Here is a 17,596-nt window from a genome sequence, read left to right on the forward strand (position 1 = left end):
TTTAATATTACATAACAACTAATGTTATTAAGAAATTAATATATTGTTATTTTAAGAAAATAAAATTGCGTTATATAGTTAATAAATGGAATAATAAATTTAATATGACCTAACTAATGTTATTAGGTAATTCATATATTGTCATTTTAAGGAAATAAAATTGCGTAATATAGTTAATAAAAATAACAATAAATTTAATCTTACATAACAATTAATGTTATTAGGAAATTAATATATTGTTATTTTAAGAAAACAAAATTGCGTTATATAGTTAAGAAATGGAATAATAAATTTAATATGACCTAACAACTAATGTTATTAAGAAATTAATATATTGTTATTTTAAGAAAATAAAATTGCATTATATAGTTAATAATTTGAATAATAAATTTAATATTAACTAACAACTAATGTTATTAAGAAATTAATATATTTTTAATGTTATAGTAAAATAAAATTCCGTATAAAGTTAATGAGGTTACTAGGGTAGAGTGTAATATATTAGTGGAATGGTTATGAGAATGCCTGACAAGTGACAACTAATGTTTTATTGAAATTAGTAAACTATATTTTTATGTGAATAAAACTGCAGAAAATATGTAATACCATAACTAGATAGTTGTAGAATTGTTATTTTTAACTAACAACTAATGTTATGAAGAAATTATTATACTGTTATTTTAAGAGAATAAAATTGTGTAATATAGTTAATAAATTTAATAGACGAGTAAGTATACTTCTTGGCAGTATATTTAATTATAGGGATTAATTTTTTGATTGATATTAAGATTATTTATTGGATAGTTGGAGGAATATAGTAATGCCGGATATAAATTTATAACAAGAACTGAAAGTGTCTATTTAAATTGATATAAAATTTAATATTATGGATTCATTTGAATTGTTGTAGTAATTTAGGGATATTCAATTACATTTTTGGAAAATGTATCAAAATTTAAATAAATTCAAAAGAATCCATACACGCCGTTAATTCAACATTTGTAGCAAAATTCATATGTATGCTATGACTGTGGCTCTGTCAAAAAAACGTAGTCCCAACGGCTCTGTCAGAGATTTGTGCTCACTTGATCATCACCTGCACTGCAGAAGATAAGAGATCAGTAACGATAATTACGTAGAAATAAGAACATCTAGTTCAGTTATGTGATGTGTACCTCGAGCACATGCGACCACACCATCTTCTCCGTCGTCATCATCCTCATCTAGCTCAACGTCATTGTACCACCGTTTGTTGTCCGCACGGAGCCAACACTTCACAGTGATTAGTGTTTCGATGCTTATTGGCGACAGACGCGATCGCTTGTACGTGACAATAGCATTGCCAACCGAGAACATGCGGCAGGGGTGCTCTTCGCACATACGGATAATAGGTCCCTCGCAACGGCCGCAAGGGGAAACGTTTCGACCCCGTCGTGGCCCACCAAGATAGTGGAGTGAACACATCCTCATTTGGCACAGTCTCTGCAAGGAACTGGTTTAACTCGTCCCACGCCGACCTTGTTGTCACCGGTGCCAGTTGCACGTGCCTCATAGTGCTGTTAAGCCACTCGTCCAACTCTTCACCTCTTGGCTGCCTTTCCTCAGCGGCCCCTCTCGGGCCACGACTCGACCAGTCACCGGTAACAACGACCGTACGTATGCAATGGTCGCTTCTCGGACGCCCGAGCGGAGCATTGACCCTTTGTGGATTGGATCCATCAATGCCGCAGCCGTGATTGCCTCATTCGCCCACAATATCTCGGCATACTATGCAAGCTTGCAATGCATCGCTCTACACGCCTACGCCATGTTCAAACGATCTCCTTCGTGCAAGCGTCGAAGGAATGTGAAGAATGTTCCATCTTCGATTTGTTGGACCACTTCCTCCATGTGAACCTTGAGGCCGTCTATGAGATACAAGACATCCCAGATCGCTGGCGTCACTGTCTTGCAAACATGATCAGTTGATACGGCAAAACGGCCAAGGATGCGGCAGAACTCTTTTACCAACTCCCACTCGTCCTTCAACAACTTTGACGACGTCGCCTTCCGGCCAAAAGCCGTCGAGACTTCGTCAAGGACATCACGCTTCTTCACGGCGGTCGCCAACATACTGTACCTGCTATTCCATCGGGTTGGACAATCTAAGACGACCATGTTGGAGTCCCCGACTTCGGAGTCGTCTTCACATGCCTGTGTATAGAGTTCTCTCCGTTGCATAGAGCTCCGAATACTCCGCACTAGAGTGCGTACCTTTGCAACTGCATCACCGAAACATAACGGCTTGCGTGGTCCCTCATTGTCATCAGACACTGAGTACATATCACCAATATCATTGTCGTGGTCGCTGTCATAGTGCTCTGTTGTCCTCGTCACGTTGCCTTCTTCGGGTTCCACACCCTGGGCCGAAGGAATACCGAAGCTTTTTATCGCCGCTTGCACGACAACATTCAGAATGTGTGTCACACATGGGACGTGCCTCCTGGCGGTAAACGTCGGGTTTACGCCCTTCAACTTTCTCAACATCAATGCCAACATCCTCTTATTCGCCGTGGCATTGTCAGTAGTAACGGCGTAGACCTGCATAATTACGTTGCACATTTAAAGGCACAAGTTCAACTAATAAAATGAGATAGGCGCTGAGTGCTGACCTTCGTCCGTAGACAGAATTCATCTAGTGCTTGGAGAACAATGGACGCCATGTTCTCCCCATCGTGCTTGCTCACGATTTCTCGGATGGCAAGTACCCGCTCTCTGTACATCCATGTGTCGTCCACCCAGTGGACGGTGATGCCTAGCAATCCAGTCCACGCATCTACGGTGAGTGACACTCGGGCCAAACTCTCCCAGAGCTTCCTCACATCATGTTTCATTCGGCCGTGCATTTGGATGGTCTACCTCTTTATGACCTTCGCACTTGGAGGATCCAAGTCGATAAGCGTCGCGTAACGCCGCATTTCCTTGAAGGCGAGATTGTCAACAATGCTCCAAGGTGAATCAGTTAGTCATACGAATCGCGCAATGAAATTCTTCGTCTCATCTGGAGTGTGCCCTCTAATCGGCCCCCATCGGCTAGGCTCTCCCTGTTGTTTGCTCTGCATTCTGTTAGTGACGCGTGTCTGACCAGGGTCTTCACCCTTTAGTTCCACGTGACGAGCTGGATGGCAGGATTTGAAGTGTCACCAAAATACATTTGTGCTTTTGTTGGCTTGCCTCTTTATGGGTTTCCTCTTACTGTGCGGGTTTAACTCCCGGCACAGTAAGCATGTATAGTATCCATCTTCCATCTGTTCGAAGTAGTCGATGATGACTGAACGATTCGAACGAGGTTGACTCTATACGGCACGAGAAGTTCCCACCGTACGTTGGAGGCCTATAGCTCCTGACCCAGATCTTTCTTGGGCTGGGTCATTGCCTCCGGGTGGGTTTATGTTTCTGATGTCATAATTTGGTAAGCAAAAGGTCAACACAACGGCATCCCATGATGCCAAACTGCGATTTAAGCTATGAATTACGTAACGGGTGCAATGAATATGAAAATTTAATAAAGGAGAATGGAATATACACGTAAAGGAAGAACGATAGATATTCAAGCAAGAATTATTGAGACAGAGAGCATGATAATGAGGTGAGATGAAAAAAGCAGAATTATAGAATTGAAGAGGGGGGAGAGAACGTAAGAGGGGGGAGAGAACGAGATGGGAGATGTAGAGGTAGAGAGTTATAGATGGTCAGAAAAGAGTGAGGGAGAGTTGGAGGTTGGAAGATAAATTAAGAATCATAAGAGAAGAAAGTAGAAGAAGAATATGGGGAAGAAGGGAAGAAAGGGGTAGAGGACGATATTGAAGATGAAGGAGAGAAAAACAAGGGAAAGAACGGCATCACATGATGCCAAACTGCGATTTAAACCATGAATTAAGTAACGGATGCAACGAATACCACAATTAAATAAATAGTGAACCAAAGGAGAATGGAATATATTGATAAAGGAAGAACGTTAGATATACGAGCAAAATTGAGATTGAGGTGCGAGGAAGAATGCGCGTTTATACAGTTAAAGAGGCGGGGTCAGAACGTGAGGGATGCCGAGCGAGGGAAAAAAATAAAGAGGAGAAAGAGGAGGAAGATAAAAATAGAGCAGAGGAATGTAGAAAAGGAAATTAAAGAATAAGAAGAAGTGTAAATAAGAAGAAAAGGGAAGAAAATGGTTGATGAAGAAATTAAAGTAAAACAAGAAGAAAAAAATGAGGGGGGGGGGGGAAGGGGGAGAATAAAAACGTGGAACAAGTAAATGAAGAAGATGAAGAAGAGTGAAAAACCAGAGAACAGGACGAAGAGAGTAAATGCAGAATGGCACAAAAAAAAAGAATAGAAAGAGGAGGGGAAAAAACGAAGAAGAGAAAATCGAAGAAGAGAAGAAAATACAGAATAGAATGGTCGAATAGGAATTTAAAGAAGAAGAAGAAGAGAAAAAAACAAGAAAAGGGAAATAAAAGATAGAGGATGAAATTAAAGAAGAAGAAGAAGAGAAAAACGAGGGGGGGAAAAAAAGAGAGTAAGAACGTGGGAGAAGTAAATAAAGAAGAGGAAGATGAGGGAAAAAACAAAGAACACGAAGAAGAGAATAAAAACCAAGAAGAGAAAAAGGAGAAAGTGAAAAAAGAAGAGATTAAAGCGGTAGAGTTGGAAAACTAAGAAGAAGAGTAAGAGAGAAAAAGAAGAAGAAGAGAAAAAAACAAGAAAAGGGAAGTAAAAGGTAGAGGATGATATTAAAGAAGAAGAAGAAGAGAAAAATGAGGGGGAGAAAAAAAAAAGAGTAAGAACGTGTGATGCCGGACGTCGTCTCAACGGCGTCCGACCGTCACCGAAGGAAGGAACTCGGTGTCGTATCGCTAACTAATCGGGTTACGTCCACGACGTCAACCGATGGATATGCGGAGAACAGAAATACATGTATGACGATAACGAGGACGATGGTTCTACAACGGTACGTGCAATGCGCCGACAAGCTATGAGAGCCAACCCGAGCGGGACGGGTCGCTAAGCTGGGTCGGACCAGCCCTCCAAGTCGCCCGAGGTCGAGGGCGCGCACGCCGTCGAATGGGGTAACTCCCACTGGAATGCTCACACGCGTCGGGGCGTCCCGACTCGTACCGGACAGGTAAGACGCTCGTCTTTGTTTCGTCGTTCTCTCAATCTGTCCCACTCACCTATCTAACCCGAGCGCGGTGGAGGCAATACGAAAGAATACTGACGGAAATAAATGACGTAAAGAGGCTAGGGAAAGCAGAGTACCTTCGTCGCGCTGGCGACGGGATTTTCGCACCAACTGGTTCCGGAGGAGGGAGTTGTCGGGTGCGCCGGAGGTTGACTGGTGCGGAGGGGCGGTTGTGCGCAGTCAGCGCGGAGCGATGCAGGGAGGCGTGGTCGACGGCGGTGGGCGCGTGGTCGGCGCGGCGGCGTGCGCGCGGTTGGTGCGGCGGCGGGCGCTGTCGGCGCGGCGCGCGGTACGGTCAGCGTGGCGGGCGGCGGCGGCGTAGGCGCGGCGGCGGCGCGGCGGCAGCGCGCGTGGGCGCAGCGGCGGCGCGCGCGTGGCGCGGCGGCGTGGCGCGCGCGCGGGCACGGGGCCGCACGCGACGGGCGCGCGGCGCGCGGCGCGGGCGCGCAGCGGTGGCTGGCGCGCGGCGCCTGGGTCGGCGCGCGGCGGCGGCATCGCGCGTCGGCGCGGCGGCGGGCGCGGCGCGCGGCTGGCGGCGCGCGGCGGGCGGCTTGGCGCGGCGGCGGCGGCGGCGCGGCGCGGCGGACGCGGCGGCGGGTGCGCGGCGGCGGCGGTGGCGGCGGTGGCGGCGGCTTTCCTTCCTCTTTCCTCTCCCTTTCTCCTCTTCCTCCCTTCTTCTTCTTCTTTCTCTTCTTCTTCTTCTTTGTTCTATTCTTCTCCACGACCTGACCCTTCTTCTCAAAATACCATTCTTCAAAAATTTAGGTCAAGTGAGGGGAAGCGCCCACCTCTTCCCCTTATATATGGGTGAAGATAGGCCCTTCCTTAAGTCCAAAAACAACAAAACAAAACAAGGAAAGGAAAGGAAATAATGAAAACGGGCTTGTCAGGCCCAACATAAAAAGGGGGGGGGGGAAAGAGTTCCTCATATGGATCCTTCCCCGCTACACGACAACACGATAAAACCGAAAAGCTATAGAATAAGGTAACCGAAGGTGTCGGTGTGCTCCGGTGGTCGGCGTCCGCGTCATGCCGAGTAACGGAATGAGGGATCCCGTGTTGCTGCGGCGGCTCGACGTGGTGGCTGGACTCGTCTCGGTGGCGAGCTGGGTAGTGCCGGCTCCTCGGGTGCTGGGTCGGGGAAGTCCTGCTGCTCCTCTGCTGCTGGCTTGATGACGTCCGGTGGTGACGCGCCATCAACGTGGGAGAAGTAAATAAAGAAGAGGAAGAAGAGGGAAAAAACAAAGAACACGAAGAAGAGAATAAAAACCAAGAAGAGAAAAAGGAGAAAGTGAAAAATGAAGAGATTAAAGAGGTAGAGTTGGAAAACTAAGAAGAAGAGTAAGAGAAAAAAGAAGAAGAAGAGAAAAAAAACAAGAAAAGGGAAGTAAAAGGTAGAGGATGAAATTAAAGAAGAAGAAGAAGAGAAAAACGAGGGGGGGAAAAAAAGAGAGTAAGAACGTGGGAGAAGTAAATAAAGAAGAGGAAGATGAGGGAAAAAACAAAGAACACGAAGAAGAGAATAAAAACCAAGAAGAGAAAAAGGAGAAAGTGAAAAAAGAAGAGATTAAAGCGGTAGAGTTGGAAAACTAAGAAGAAGAGTAAGAGAAAAAAAGAAGAAGAAGAGAAAAAAACAAGAAAAGGGAAGTAAAAGGTAGAGGATGAAATTAAAGAAGAAGAAGAAGAGAAAAATGAGGGGGAGAAAAAAAAAAGAGTAAGAACGTGGGAGAAGTAAATAAAGAAGAGGAAGAAGAGGGAAAAAACAAAGAACAGGAAGAAGAGAATAAAAACCAAGAAGAAAAAAAGGAGAAAGTGAAAAAAGAAGAGATTAAAGCGGTAGAGTTGGAAAAAAAAGAAGAAGAATAAGAGAACAATAGAAGAAGAAGATCAATTATTAGGAATAAGAGAAGAAACAAGAAGAAGAAGAAAAATATGGAGAAGAAGAGAAGAAAAAAACCAAAGAAGAGAAAAACGAGGAGGAGAAAAAAGAAGAGAAAAAAACGCAGAATAGGTAAATAAAAAAGAAGTAGAAGAAGAAAAAACAAAGAAGACGCAGAGGAGGAAAAAAAAACAAGAAGAGAAAAAGGAGAAAGTGAAAAAAGAAGAGATTAAAACGGTAGAATAGGAAAATAAAGAATAAGAATGAGAGAAAGAATATGGAAAGATTCAAAGAGTGTGATAGGATCAGGGGAACGATTCAAAGTGTCATTCCACTTCAATGGAATGACAGAAAAGGTGAGTGACAGAGTGAGAGAGAGGGTGGAAGAGAGAAAATTGAGAGAAATAAGTAGGGAGTAAGGGAGAATGTGAGAAGGGAGGGAGACTTATAGAGATATAAATATAAAGAGGGACAGAGAATGCGATAGAATTCGATAAGAAGGGGAGAATTAGAGAAAGAATTACACTGGAATTGGATGAGAGAAAGGGAGAGTCACAGAGAGAGATAAAGGGCGAAAGAAAGAAAATCGGGAGAAAGAATTACAGAATTAATCACAGAGTAGGAGAGAATGAGAGAAGAAAGGAAGACTTAAATATTAGAAGATAGAAAGAAACATAGATTGCGATGGAATGAGAGAAGAGGAGGAGAATTAGAGGAATAATTCCAGTGAAATGTAATTTGAGAACGAAAAAAGGATAGTAAGAATGAGAGAGTAAGAGAGAATAAGGAAAGAAATTCCGCTCAAGAATTAAGAATAATTCCGCTCAAGAATAATTCAAGCATAATTTAAAAAAAAAATAATTCAAGCATAGCAGAAGAAAAAAACTTGGCCTTCTCAGCACAACACCTACTTGTGATGGATCCTCTTTCTCATTAAATTACGACTTTGTCTCCTTTCCATTCGAAGATCAAGAACAAAGTCACGGATCACATTTCAACAAATTAACAAAGCGAAAATAAGAAGATCATTGCGTGACAAGATTTTTTTCATCTTTTGAGTTTTACTTTCTCTATTTTCCATTCTAAGATCAGGAACAAAGTTTCGCATCACAGTATAATAAATTACAAAGTGGAAATAAGGAGATCATTCAGCAGGATTTCATTGCGCTACGAGATGAAAGCAGCAGGAAATGAACAGAAGACCTACCTCTGTAGCCGCAGCCGTCCTCCGCCGTCCTCCGCCGTCTAGGCCGTCTAAGCTCCACAGAGTCCGTCCCGATACCGAGTCACCGAATGTCACCGTGTATTTTCGATTCAAAACTTTTGAATCGAAAATACACGGTCAACCTTACGAAAATTAAGAATAAGGTTGATCTGATGTGGATATCAGTTTTTGATATCCACATCCGATATCCGATACTGGCATCTGTCCCCGTGAGACGGAGACGGATGTCGAATCGGGACGGACATCGGTATCGGATATCGGCACTGTAGCAGCCGATATCCGATACCGATATCCGATATCCGGATATAAAAAACAGGATACCGGAATTTGCCATTCCGGTATCCGGTACAGTATCCGTCCCAATACCGGCATCCGGTACCGGTATCGGGACGGGCAAACACTACATGCAGGGTTACGGTGATCTGATTGCCAAAGCTATCAATATTTTGAAAGTAGATACACCCTTAAAGAGATTTTCGTTTAGGGTTTGGGTTTAGTTTCTTATTTCTTGCCCACTTGTTTAGTTATTCCCATTTTGGAATTTGGACGACCTTTTACCAAGTGAATGTTAGAGAAGCCTTGATATTCTTGTTTCTTGCCCACTTGTCTTCAAGCATTGAGTGTGCAAGTGCTCGCAAAGAAAATGCTATGGCACATACTTTTTTTATTGAGGTTGTAGAAGTGAGCATTGGACATGCTATTGAAGATCTCCCATGATTCATTTGTTGTCTCTCTTCTTCATCATTGATCTTGTTGGATCTGTGTACGTCATGAAGCAGCTATCCAAATCACTGGCCGAACGTTTGGCTCATAACTCACTTCTTTATTCACAAAAAGAAGACAATCAAAATATTGGCACCCAATGGGGGCAAGAAAATGGCCAAAGTTAATTTTCATACGTCTCTTATTCTTTCTAGTCATCACTTGATCTAGATCAATTATCGAACACTAGGAAAGGAAATAACTTCAAGGAGGTGCAGAACAAGTAAATTGAAGACAATATATTTCTTGATGTACAGAGTTGGATTCCACTGAAGGATCACACTGAGCATAACTTTTGATGGGAATGACCAAACTTCTAATAAAAAGAGGAAATTGTATCGCGCAATGCGTGAATTACATTTGGAAATTAAAGCGATATCTACTAGGGAACAGCACTTCCAGGACGTGACAACCCGGACGTGACGGAATGGATGATGATCTGTGATGGAGGAGACGTGATGAAAGTATCGTCACATCACCATCCCGTCACACGTCCGAGGATTTCGGAAAAAATCCATCATATTCATGTGATTGCATTGTTTTGCAGCATCCCCGTCACGACCTCGTCACCAGATGGCGTCACCATCACGTGTCACGGGAAAAAAAATCATACGGAGGAGAGAGAAATGGAGGGCATATCTCCAATTAACTTTGGACGACATCCTTTTGCGTGAGCAAATTAATGCAGGGATTTTTTTGCAACATGACAAGAAATCAAGTTAGCAACATCACGTGGTAAAATCTCGACCGTCGAAAAGCTTAAATCTAACGATTTTTAAGATTTTTTGGTCATTTTTAAAAATCTCTCACGGCTGTCATCCGTGACGGCTGTCCCGTCAGATCACTCATTTGAGGCCCCCCGTCATTTTTGCGTCACCATCATGCCCAGTTTGTCATCCGTCACCGTCACCATTACGTCATCCGCCACGTTGCCATCACCATAGCGTGTGACATGACGGATGACGGCTGCCATTCCCTAATATCTACAAATCAACAAATTGAGTTTTTTACAAGCTAGGGAAATAAATTAAAAGAGATTATTTATTTTAAATAAATATTAAGAGAGGTCTAAATTCATGGGTGGAGGAAGACAATCGTGAATATACATCAGCTTCTGCTTGGGGTTAAAGTAAGAAATACTTTTATTCAAAGACATATTTCTGGTGACCATAACAGAGTTTTATTGATAATTCATTGGTCATGAAATGTAATAGAATTATTTTTAAGAAACATAATTTTAAGTGATATTGGTACTTGAGATTGTGTTTAGAAGAACTGGATTAAATAATCTGGACTCTTTCAACAGGGATACGTTTTGATAATTGGAGTGAACAGGAATAAGATAAGTTGGGTCATTTAGGGAACTTTCACTGAAATACTAAACTGAATATCTTTGTACTTTGATATGAGAGGAGATTAATACTTTGTCTATGATAATGTAGGGTCTATATTAGAGTCGTCTTAAGATTAGTTTGAATTTTTTTATTTTCACTCTTGTGAAAATGTTTTTAACAGAAATATTTTATTCGCAAAGACAATTTGTTGGTAACACACCACATAGGAGCAAGTTTATGAGCGCCTTTGGAGAATATCCATCTAGGAGAAGTCTAAGCCTATTAAACAAGGGAATTATGCTGAAGGCTGAAAAACCTGGGTATAGTATGTCAATCACACACATCTCGATGTTTGAAAAGGAAATATAACTTTTTGTACATCCTTAGAAGATATCATGTAGGTTACATTTCTTGTAAAGGCATTGAACATCTTTTATTATTTCAGCTTCTCCTCCATTACTAGTTTGATTAATATAATAAAAATGAAGAAGCAAATACAATGCTCCAGCAGTGGTCTTGTAGGATGCCGCCCCCTCAAGCCATTCCCACTTTTGCTTTGGCTGCACCATGCACATTGATGTTGAGGAAGCTGAGTGATCATGCTTCCATCTCACAGATGTATGATAAGTCAGAGCTATTGTAGAGTAGGCTGGAGATATCCATCGCCATAGTGTGACACAAGTACGATGTTATTGATTTGCACAAGGAAGCACAATGTGTTGGTTTTGTTTCAGTAATTGCTTGACTTGTTCCATAACTTCTTGAGTGTTCGTGAGCATTCCAAGAAAATGAGATATATTTTTCATTTCTGAAAATGCCATAACATATAAGATAAATTTATATGAGAGTAGGTGTGAGGCCCTCAATCTGTTCGAGTTTACCGCTGCAGCAATCATGCACCCAACACTATATCAGTGTTGCAATTCCTGCATGGGAGCCCAAGGTGCCTGCCTTGGCTGTGATACATACAACGTTGAGGCACCATTGAGGCTTGCTCTGGCAGTGTCCAACACAAGATGATGCATCTTGCTACCTGTTTGGAAGAGAGGCAACGGTGCACATGTTCTTGGCGGTGGGAACTAACCGACATTTCGGTGCACACACGATGAGTCTGCTCATGTGTCCAATTTGCATCAGTAATGACAGGTGCACCACAACCGATGGTATGTATAAGCTGATGAAGCTGCTGAATCGACACAACATAACACATGGGGTGGCTTGTCAAGACCTGCTCGCGAAGCACCCAAGGCCGAGATCCATTGGTGTTGCAGAAGGTAAATCAGTGGTGGCGATACTCCAACCGTTGGGAGAGACAACCAGGTGGAACAAGACGTGGTGCCTACTTTCCAACACTGATGTAAGGCCAAATGCCATTTATCCCAGACACTTTAGCTATGTGATAGCAGGGGCTTGTTTTAGATTTCTATGGCAAATAAATTATTTTCTAAACATATTTGACTTACTCATGGGGTTAACGTAACTGAAAGCAAGGAAATTTTGAAGAGAGTTGGTGACACCATTTTGTAGTTATTTCACTCTTGAAGAACAAGTATACCTAATATGTTCTAGTGAGAATTTAAGTGGTAGTAGCATAGAGAGATGCGTTGATGAATAATTTTAGTCCTTCAATGGCCAAAATATAACCCTAACAATGCTGGTCCCCCTTTTTAGCTTAAGCCTGATAAGCTCAATTTTAGGGCGTTTTTTACTGGTTATTTAGCAGTTCAGACGTGTGAGGTTCAGAGCTTATGCAACAAATTTATAAACCTCACGGCGTAAGGCGAGTGAGGGTCGATCCACAGGGAGCAGGAGAAAACAGTAGAAATTTCCTTCTTTATTCAATAGATATGTCACTTATCAATTTAAACTAAATATTAAACTCTGTTAAATGATCCTCAGGAAAATCACAGAATTCCTCTTTAATTCCCAGTTTAGTCGAAAGATTTAACTGCTATTGCTCTGATTAAGTTAAAGATTTAACTTAATAGAGGCTGTCTACAGAGGAGTTCTCTGTAGACAGTACCCTTGCCCTTGGGGGCAAAGGATCAAACACCTTGCGTGCAGGGTACCTGCGCGCAAGGTGTTTGCGTGCAGCGGCGCTGTCGCGCGCGGCGTGGCTGCGCGCGACGCTGCTGCGCGCGACGCTGCTGCGCGCAGCAGCGCTGTTGCGTCTTGGCGTGGCTGCGCGCGTGGACGCTGCTGCGTGCAGCAGCTGTTGCGTCTTGGCGTGGCTGCGCGCACGACGCTGCGCGCTGGCGTGCAGCGGCGTGCTGGCGCGCTACGCGTGGCTGCGCGGCGCGTGGCGCTGCTGCGCTGGCGCGCTGCTGGCTGGCGTGGCTGCGCGGCGCTGCGGCGCTGCGCGCTGCTGTCGCGCGCAGCGGCGCGTCGCAATGGCGGCGCTGCGCTGCTGTTGGCAGTAGCGGCGCTGCTGCGCATTGCTGCTGCGTAGCTGGCAGCGCGCTGCTGCGCTTGGCGGGCGCGCTGCTTGGCGCTGCGGCAGCGCTGCTGCGCAGCGGTGTTGCTGCGCTGGCCATGTGGCGGTGCTGCTGCGTCAAAGGGAATTTTTTTGGGGAAGTTTGGGGAGGATGATCAGAACAAGAAAGAAACAAAATTCAACTGAAATCAAATCTAAATGAAACAATCCTCAGTTGGAAAACATTGGAAGATCTGCGACTCTTCCAACCCAACCAAAATTGTCTGAGAAGAGAGGGATTACAGGGCTGAAGCTTGAGATTTCTCCACGTCGGGTGTCACGTCCTTGCGGCAAGGCGTGGTTCTTCAATCCAAGCTATCTTCAGTCTGTTCTTCCTCTCCAACTCCAAAAGCTCATCAGCTCCTGGAGGGTGCAGAAATCCTCTTCTCCAAGCCCTAGTTTCCTTAGAAAATTCTGAACACCTAAACTCCTCTCTCAAGAGAGTATTTATAGGTTTTCTCTTAAGTCATGCCCAGGGCATTTTCGTAATTTTGCCACTTGAATTTTTGCCCACTTCTGTTGATCCTCCTCTCTTCCTTGATCTTCTTAACCTGTTTCTGAATGTTCACTAGCCATAAAACGTTAAATATATTCCACTTGATTCAAAGAATCAAGTGGGGTTAGTGATTTCATAAAACAATACATATGCATGAACTTAGCATGAATTCACAAGATAATTGTAATGAATTTAAACTTGAGAACTTGATTATTTGATGAAATATTTTAGAGTCATCAAACACCCCCCAACTTAGATCATTACTAGTCCCTTAGTGATGACATGCAGGTGAGAATAAAAGATGATCTCAAGGTGAATTTTGACTTCCGATAACTTTGATTCATGCTCTTCTCAAGGAGTATTTTCAGCAATTAAAATTGACCAGCATAGAAGAAATTTAGGATCTATCTCAGCCTTAAACCTCAACTAAGTGCACATGATCTATGGAGTACATATAGTAAGTACATAGAATATGGAATAAGATCGAGTTAACACCCCAAGCGCACTACTGAACGAGGCGTAGAGAGTGGCATTAATGCTAGCTCAATACTATGGCTATAGTAGCATCGGCTCAAACACACGGGAGACAGCTTTTCCACCTTTATTTTATTTGGCATTTGCTGCTTGTTGGTCATTTTTGATGACAATCAACTTTAGTACTATGATGCAAGCTTTTGCTTGTTTATGCGCAGTGCAGCTTTCACTTGATAGTTTGGTGGCGCTTATCCACTACCCATGTGCCGTCCTTAGTAGACCGGCAGCTTATTCCCCCGACGAAGTTATGTATCCTTCATGGGTCAGGGAGCTTCACTCACGTCATAATAATACTGCCAATGAGCTAACACTAACCCTACTCTCCACTAAAGCTAAAAATTTTCGTGCATGTAAGTGCTAACTCAACCCGAGGTGGATGGTGAGGTGAGAGAAGTATAATGGTAATAGATACGACTGTCGTGGTATGGATCGTAGTGCACCTAGCTAGGCTTACTTCACCTAGGATTCCCTAGCTGGCCACTCTTGCATTTCTACCCTTTTGAAAAGAATCGAATTATCATGCATATCATCGGACAATCATCTCCTAAGATCATCAAATATCCATGGTTTGTGAATGCAAAAATGAAAAAAATTTCATGGATAATGCATGTAAATGTACTCCCCTCCCCCCCTCAATAAAAGGCATGTTCCTACATGACAAATCATAAATGAGAGAAAGGAGAAAGGAATACCAAACCATGGAAGGAAGGGCAGCGATCAGCATGCGTGTTGTCCAGTGACGTGTTAGGTGGGCGTGGATCGGAGTGGCTGCACACGACAACAGAAACAAAAACGCAGAAACAAAAACAAAACAAGGAAAGTAACCAAGCAGAGAGAATATGAAATGTAGTAAAAACAAAAACTAATCGGATCATGAGCTATCATGCGATGGCTTTTCTAACGTAATATTCATGGGGCTGTGAAGATCTTCTTCTTCTAAGTAGGGTTTGAGCCGTTGCCCGTTCACAGTGAATCGTCTTTGAGACGTAGGATCTAAAATTGTAACGGCTCCATTCTCAAAAACCTGTTGAACAAGGAAGGGACCATCCCATCGCGTTTTTAATTTACCTGGAAAGAGTTTTAGTCTAGAGTTGTAAAGCCATACTTTTTGATTCTCCACAAAAATTCTTCTCCTCAAGCTCTTGTCATGAAACATCTTCATCTTGGCTTTATAAATCTTCGAATTCTCATAAGCCTCATTTCTTAACTCTTCCAACTCATTCAATTGAAGAAGTCTATGCTTGCCGGCTCTATCCAAATCTAGGTTGAGTTTTCTAATAGCCCAAAGGGCCTTGTGTTCTAACTCAAGTGGTAGGTGACAAGCTTTGCCAAAGATAAGGCAGAAGGGAGACATGCCGAGAGGGGTTTTGTAAGCTGTCCTATAAGCCCATAACGCCTCGTCTAGCTTCCTGGACCAATCTTTCCCATCTGGACGCACTATTTTCCTCAAAATTTTCTTCACCTCTCTATTGCACAATTCAACTTGTCCATTGGCTTGAGGATGATATGGGGTAGTGACTCGATGATGAACACCAAACTTTTTGAGGAGATTCCTAAAGTTGTAATTTGTGAAGTGTGAACCTCCATCACTAATGATCGCTCATGGGCATCCATATCTATAAAAAATGTGTTTTTCAATAAATTTGGTCACTACCTTACTGTCATTGGTTTTGGAGGGAATGGCTTCTACCCATTTGGAGACGTAGTCAACAGCCATCAAGATGTATTCATAACCGTTAGAACTAGGAAATGGACCCATAAAATCAATTCCCCATAAATCAAATATTTCCACTTCTAAGATGGGTTGTAGGGGCATTCTATCTTTCCTATTGATATTGATGGATGCTTGGCATGCTAAACAACTGTTATAAAATTTCTGCGCGTCATGAAATAATGTAGGCCAAAAGAAACCCGATTCAACAATCTTATGAGCTGTTACCTTGGCCGAGTAGTGACCCCCTCCTGGTTTTGCGTGGCAGAATTCTAGGATGCTTCGTTGCTCGCTCTCGGGGACGCATCGTCGGAGAATTTGATCTTGTCCTTGGTGAAACAGCTCCGGATCTTCCCAAAAATAAAATCGCGCATCCTTGAGTAGCTTTTTTCTCTCGTGGGAAGTCCAACCTGTAGGAATTTGTCCTGAAACTAAAAAGTTGACAATATGTGCATACCAAGGAACGAATGTTCCTTGTGCAGTTAGGACAAATTCATCAGGAAATGCATCATTAATTTGTTCAGGTGGGGCGCCTATGATTCGTGAGAGATGGTCGGCTACTACATTTTCACACCCTTTCTTGTCTTTAATTTCCAAATCAAATTCCTGTAATAAAAGCACCCATCTAATCAATCTCGGTTTAGCCTCTTTCTTCGTTAACAAGTATCTAATAGCTGCATGATCAGAATAAACAGTTATTTTACTACCTAGTAAATAAGACCTAAACTTTTCTAAAGCGAAAATAATGGCCAGCAGCTCCTTTTCGGTGGTGGTGTAATTCAGTTGTGCGTCCACTAAGGTCCTGCTGGCGTAGTAGATCACCACGGGTTTCTTATCAATTCTTTGGCCTAACACTGCACCTACTGCAAAATCAGAAGCGTCGCACATTAGTTCAAAAGGAAGGGTCCAATCGGGCCCTTGTAGGATAGGCGCATTAACCAAAGCTTCTTTCAATTTATAAAATGCATCTTTAGCCTCTAGTGTTAGTTCAAAATCATTATTTTTAGACGATAAAAGGTTTGTAAGAGGTTTAGAAATTTTAGCAAAATCAAGGATAAAACTTCTATAGAAACTCACGTGGCGAGAAACCCTAAGGGTTTTAGGTTGGTTGGAGGTGGAAGGCCCTGGATGATTTCGATTTTGGCCTTGTCCACTTCCAATCCACGGTTGCTGACCGTGTGTCCCAGCACTACTCCCTCCTGCACCATGAAATGAGATTTTTCCCAACTTAGGACAAGGTTGGACTCAATGCACCTCTTCAATACGTTGGTGAGGCTTAGGAGGCAGTTCTCAAAGGTAGATCCAAATACTGAAAAATCATCCATAAATATTTCTAAACATTCGCCTACTAAATCAGAAAATAGGGCATTCATACATCGCTGAAATGTGGCGGGGGCATTGCATAACCCGAAGGGCATACGCCTGAAGGCATATGTCCCTACGGGACTCGTAAATGTTGTCTTCTCTTGATCATCAGGATGGATGTTTACTTGGTTGTATCCTGAATAACCATCAAGAAAACAAAAATATTGCTGCCCTGACAGTTTTTCTAGTATCTGATCTATGAAGGGTAGTGGGTAGTGATCCTTCTTTGTCGCCTTATTTAATTTCCTGTAATCAATGCACACCCTCCACCCTGTGGTCAATCTTTTCTGCACCTCTTCCCCTTTTTCGTTCACTTCTACGGTAATTCCAGATTTCTTTGGTACCATGTGTACAGGTTTTGCTTCCTCTTCTAAAAATATCCTATGTTCACAGATCAAAGATGGAATTCCTCTAATATCATCAAAGGTCCAACCTATGGCATTTCTATGATCCCTAAGTACCTCTAGCAAGTCCTTTTCCTGTTCAGAGGATAGTGATGAAGATATGATTACCGGTAGGATTTTCTGCTCATCTAGATATGCATATTTGAGGGATGAGGGCAAAGGTTTCAATTCTGGCCCTACCTCTACCGAAGGGGG

General features: G+C 42.9%; 1 protein-coding gene across 2 annotated transcripts; it reads right to left on the bottom strand.

Moving 5' to 3' along the window:
- Window positions 1-933: 933 nt before the first annotated feature.
- Window positions 934-8,398, bottom strand: LOC144713156 (putative transcriptional regulator tpeD). Of its 2 annotated transcripts, none has more exons than XM_078587660.1 (4): window positions 8,305-8,398; window positions 2,652-3,435; window positions 1,176-2,580; window positions 934-1,096 (listed from the first exon to the last, which is right to left on the bottom strand). In XM_078587660.1, exons 2-3 carry the CDS (start codon window positions 2,883-2,885, stop codon window positions 1,801-1,803), a joined length of 1,014 nt encoding a protein of 337 aa, XP_078443786.1. In that variant the 5' UTR covers window positions 2,886-3,435; window positions 8,305-8,398; the 3' UTR covers window positions 934-1,096; window positions 1,176-1,800. The 2 variants fall into 2 exon arrangements, with proteins under 2 accessions (XP_078443786.1, XP_078443785.1); XM_078587659.1 differs by having other exon boundaries at window positions 934-1,101.
- Between the last annotated feature and the right edge of the window lie 9,198 nt (window positions 8,399-17,596).

Source organism: Wolffia australiana, chromosome 15 (genome assembly GCF_029677425.1).
Source record: "Wolffia australiana isolate 7733 chromosome 15, ASM2967742v1".
NCBI classification, from domain to species: Eukaryota; Viridiplantae; Streptophyta; class Magnoliopsida; order Alismatales; family Araceae; genus Wolffia; species Wolffia australiana.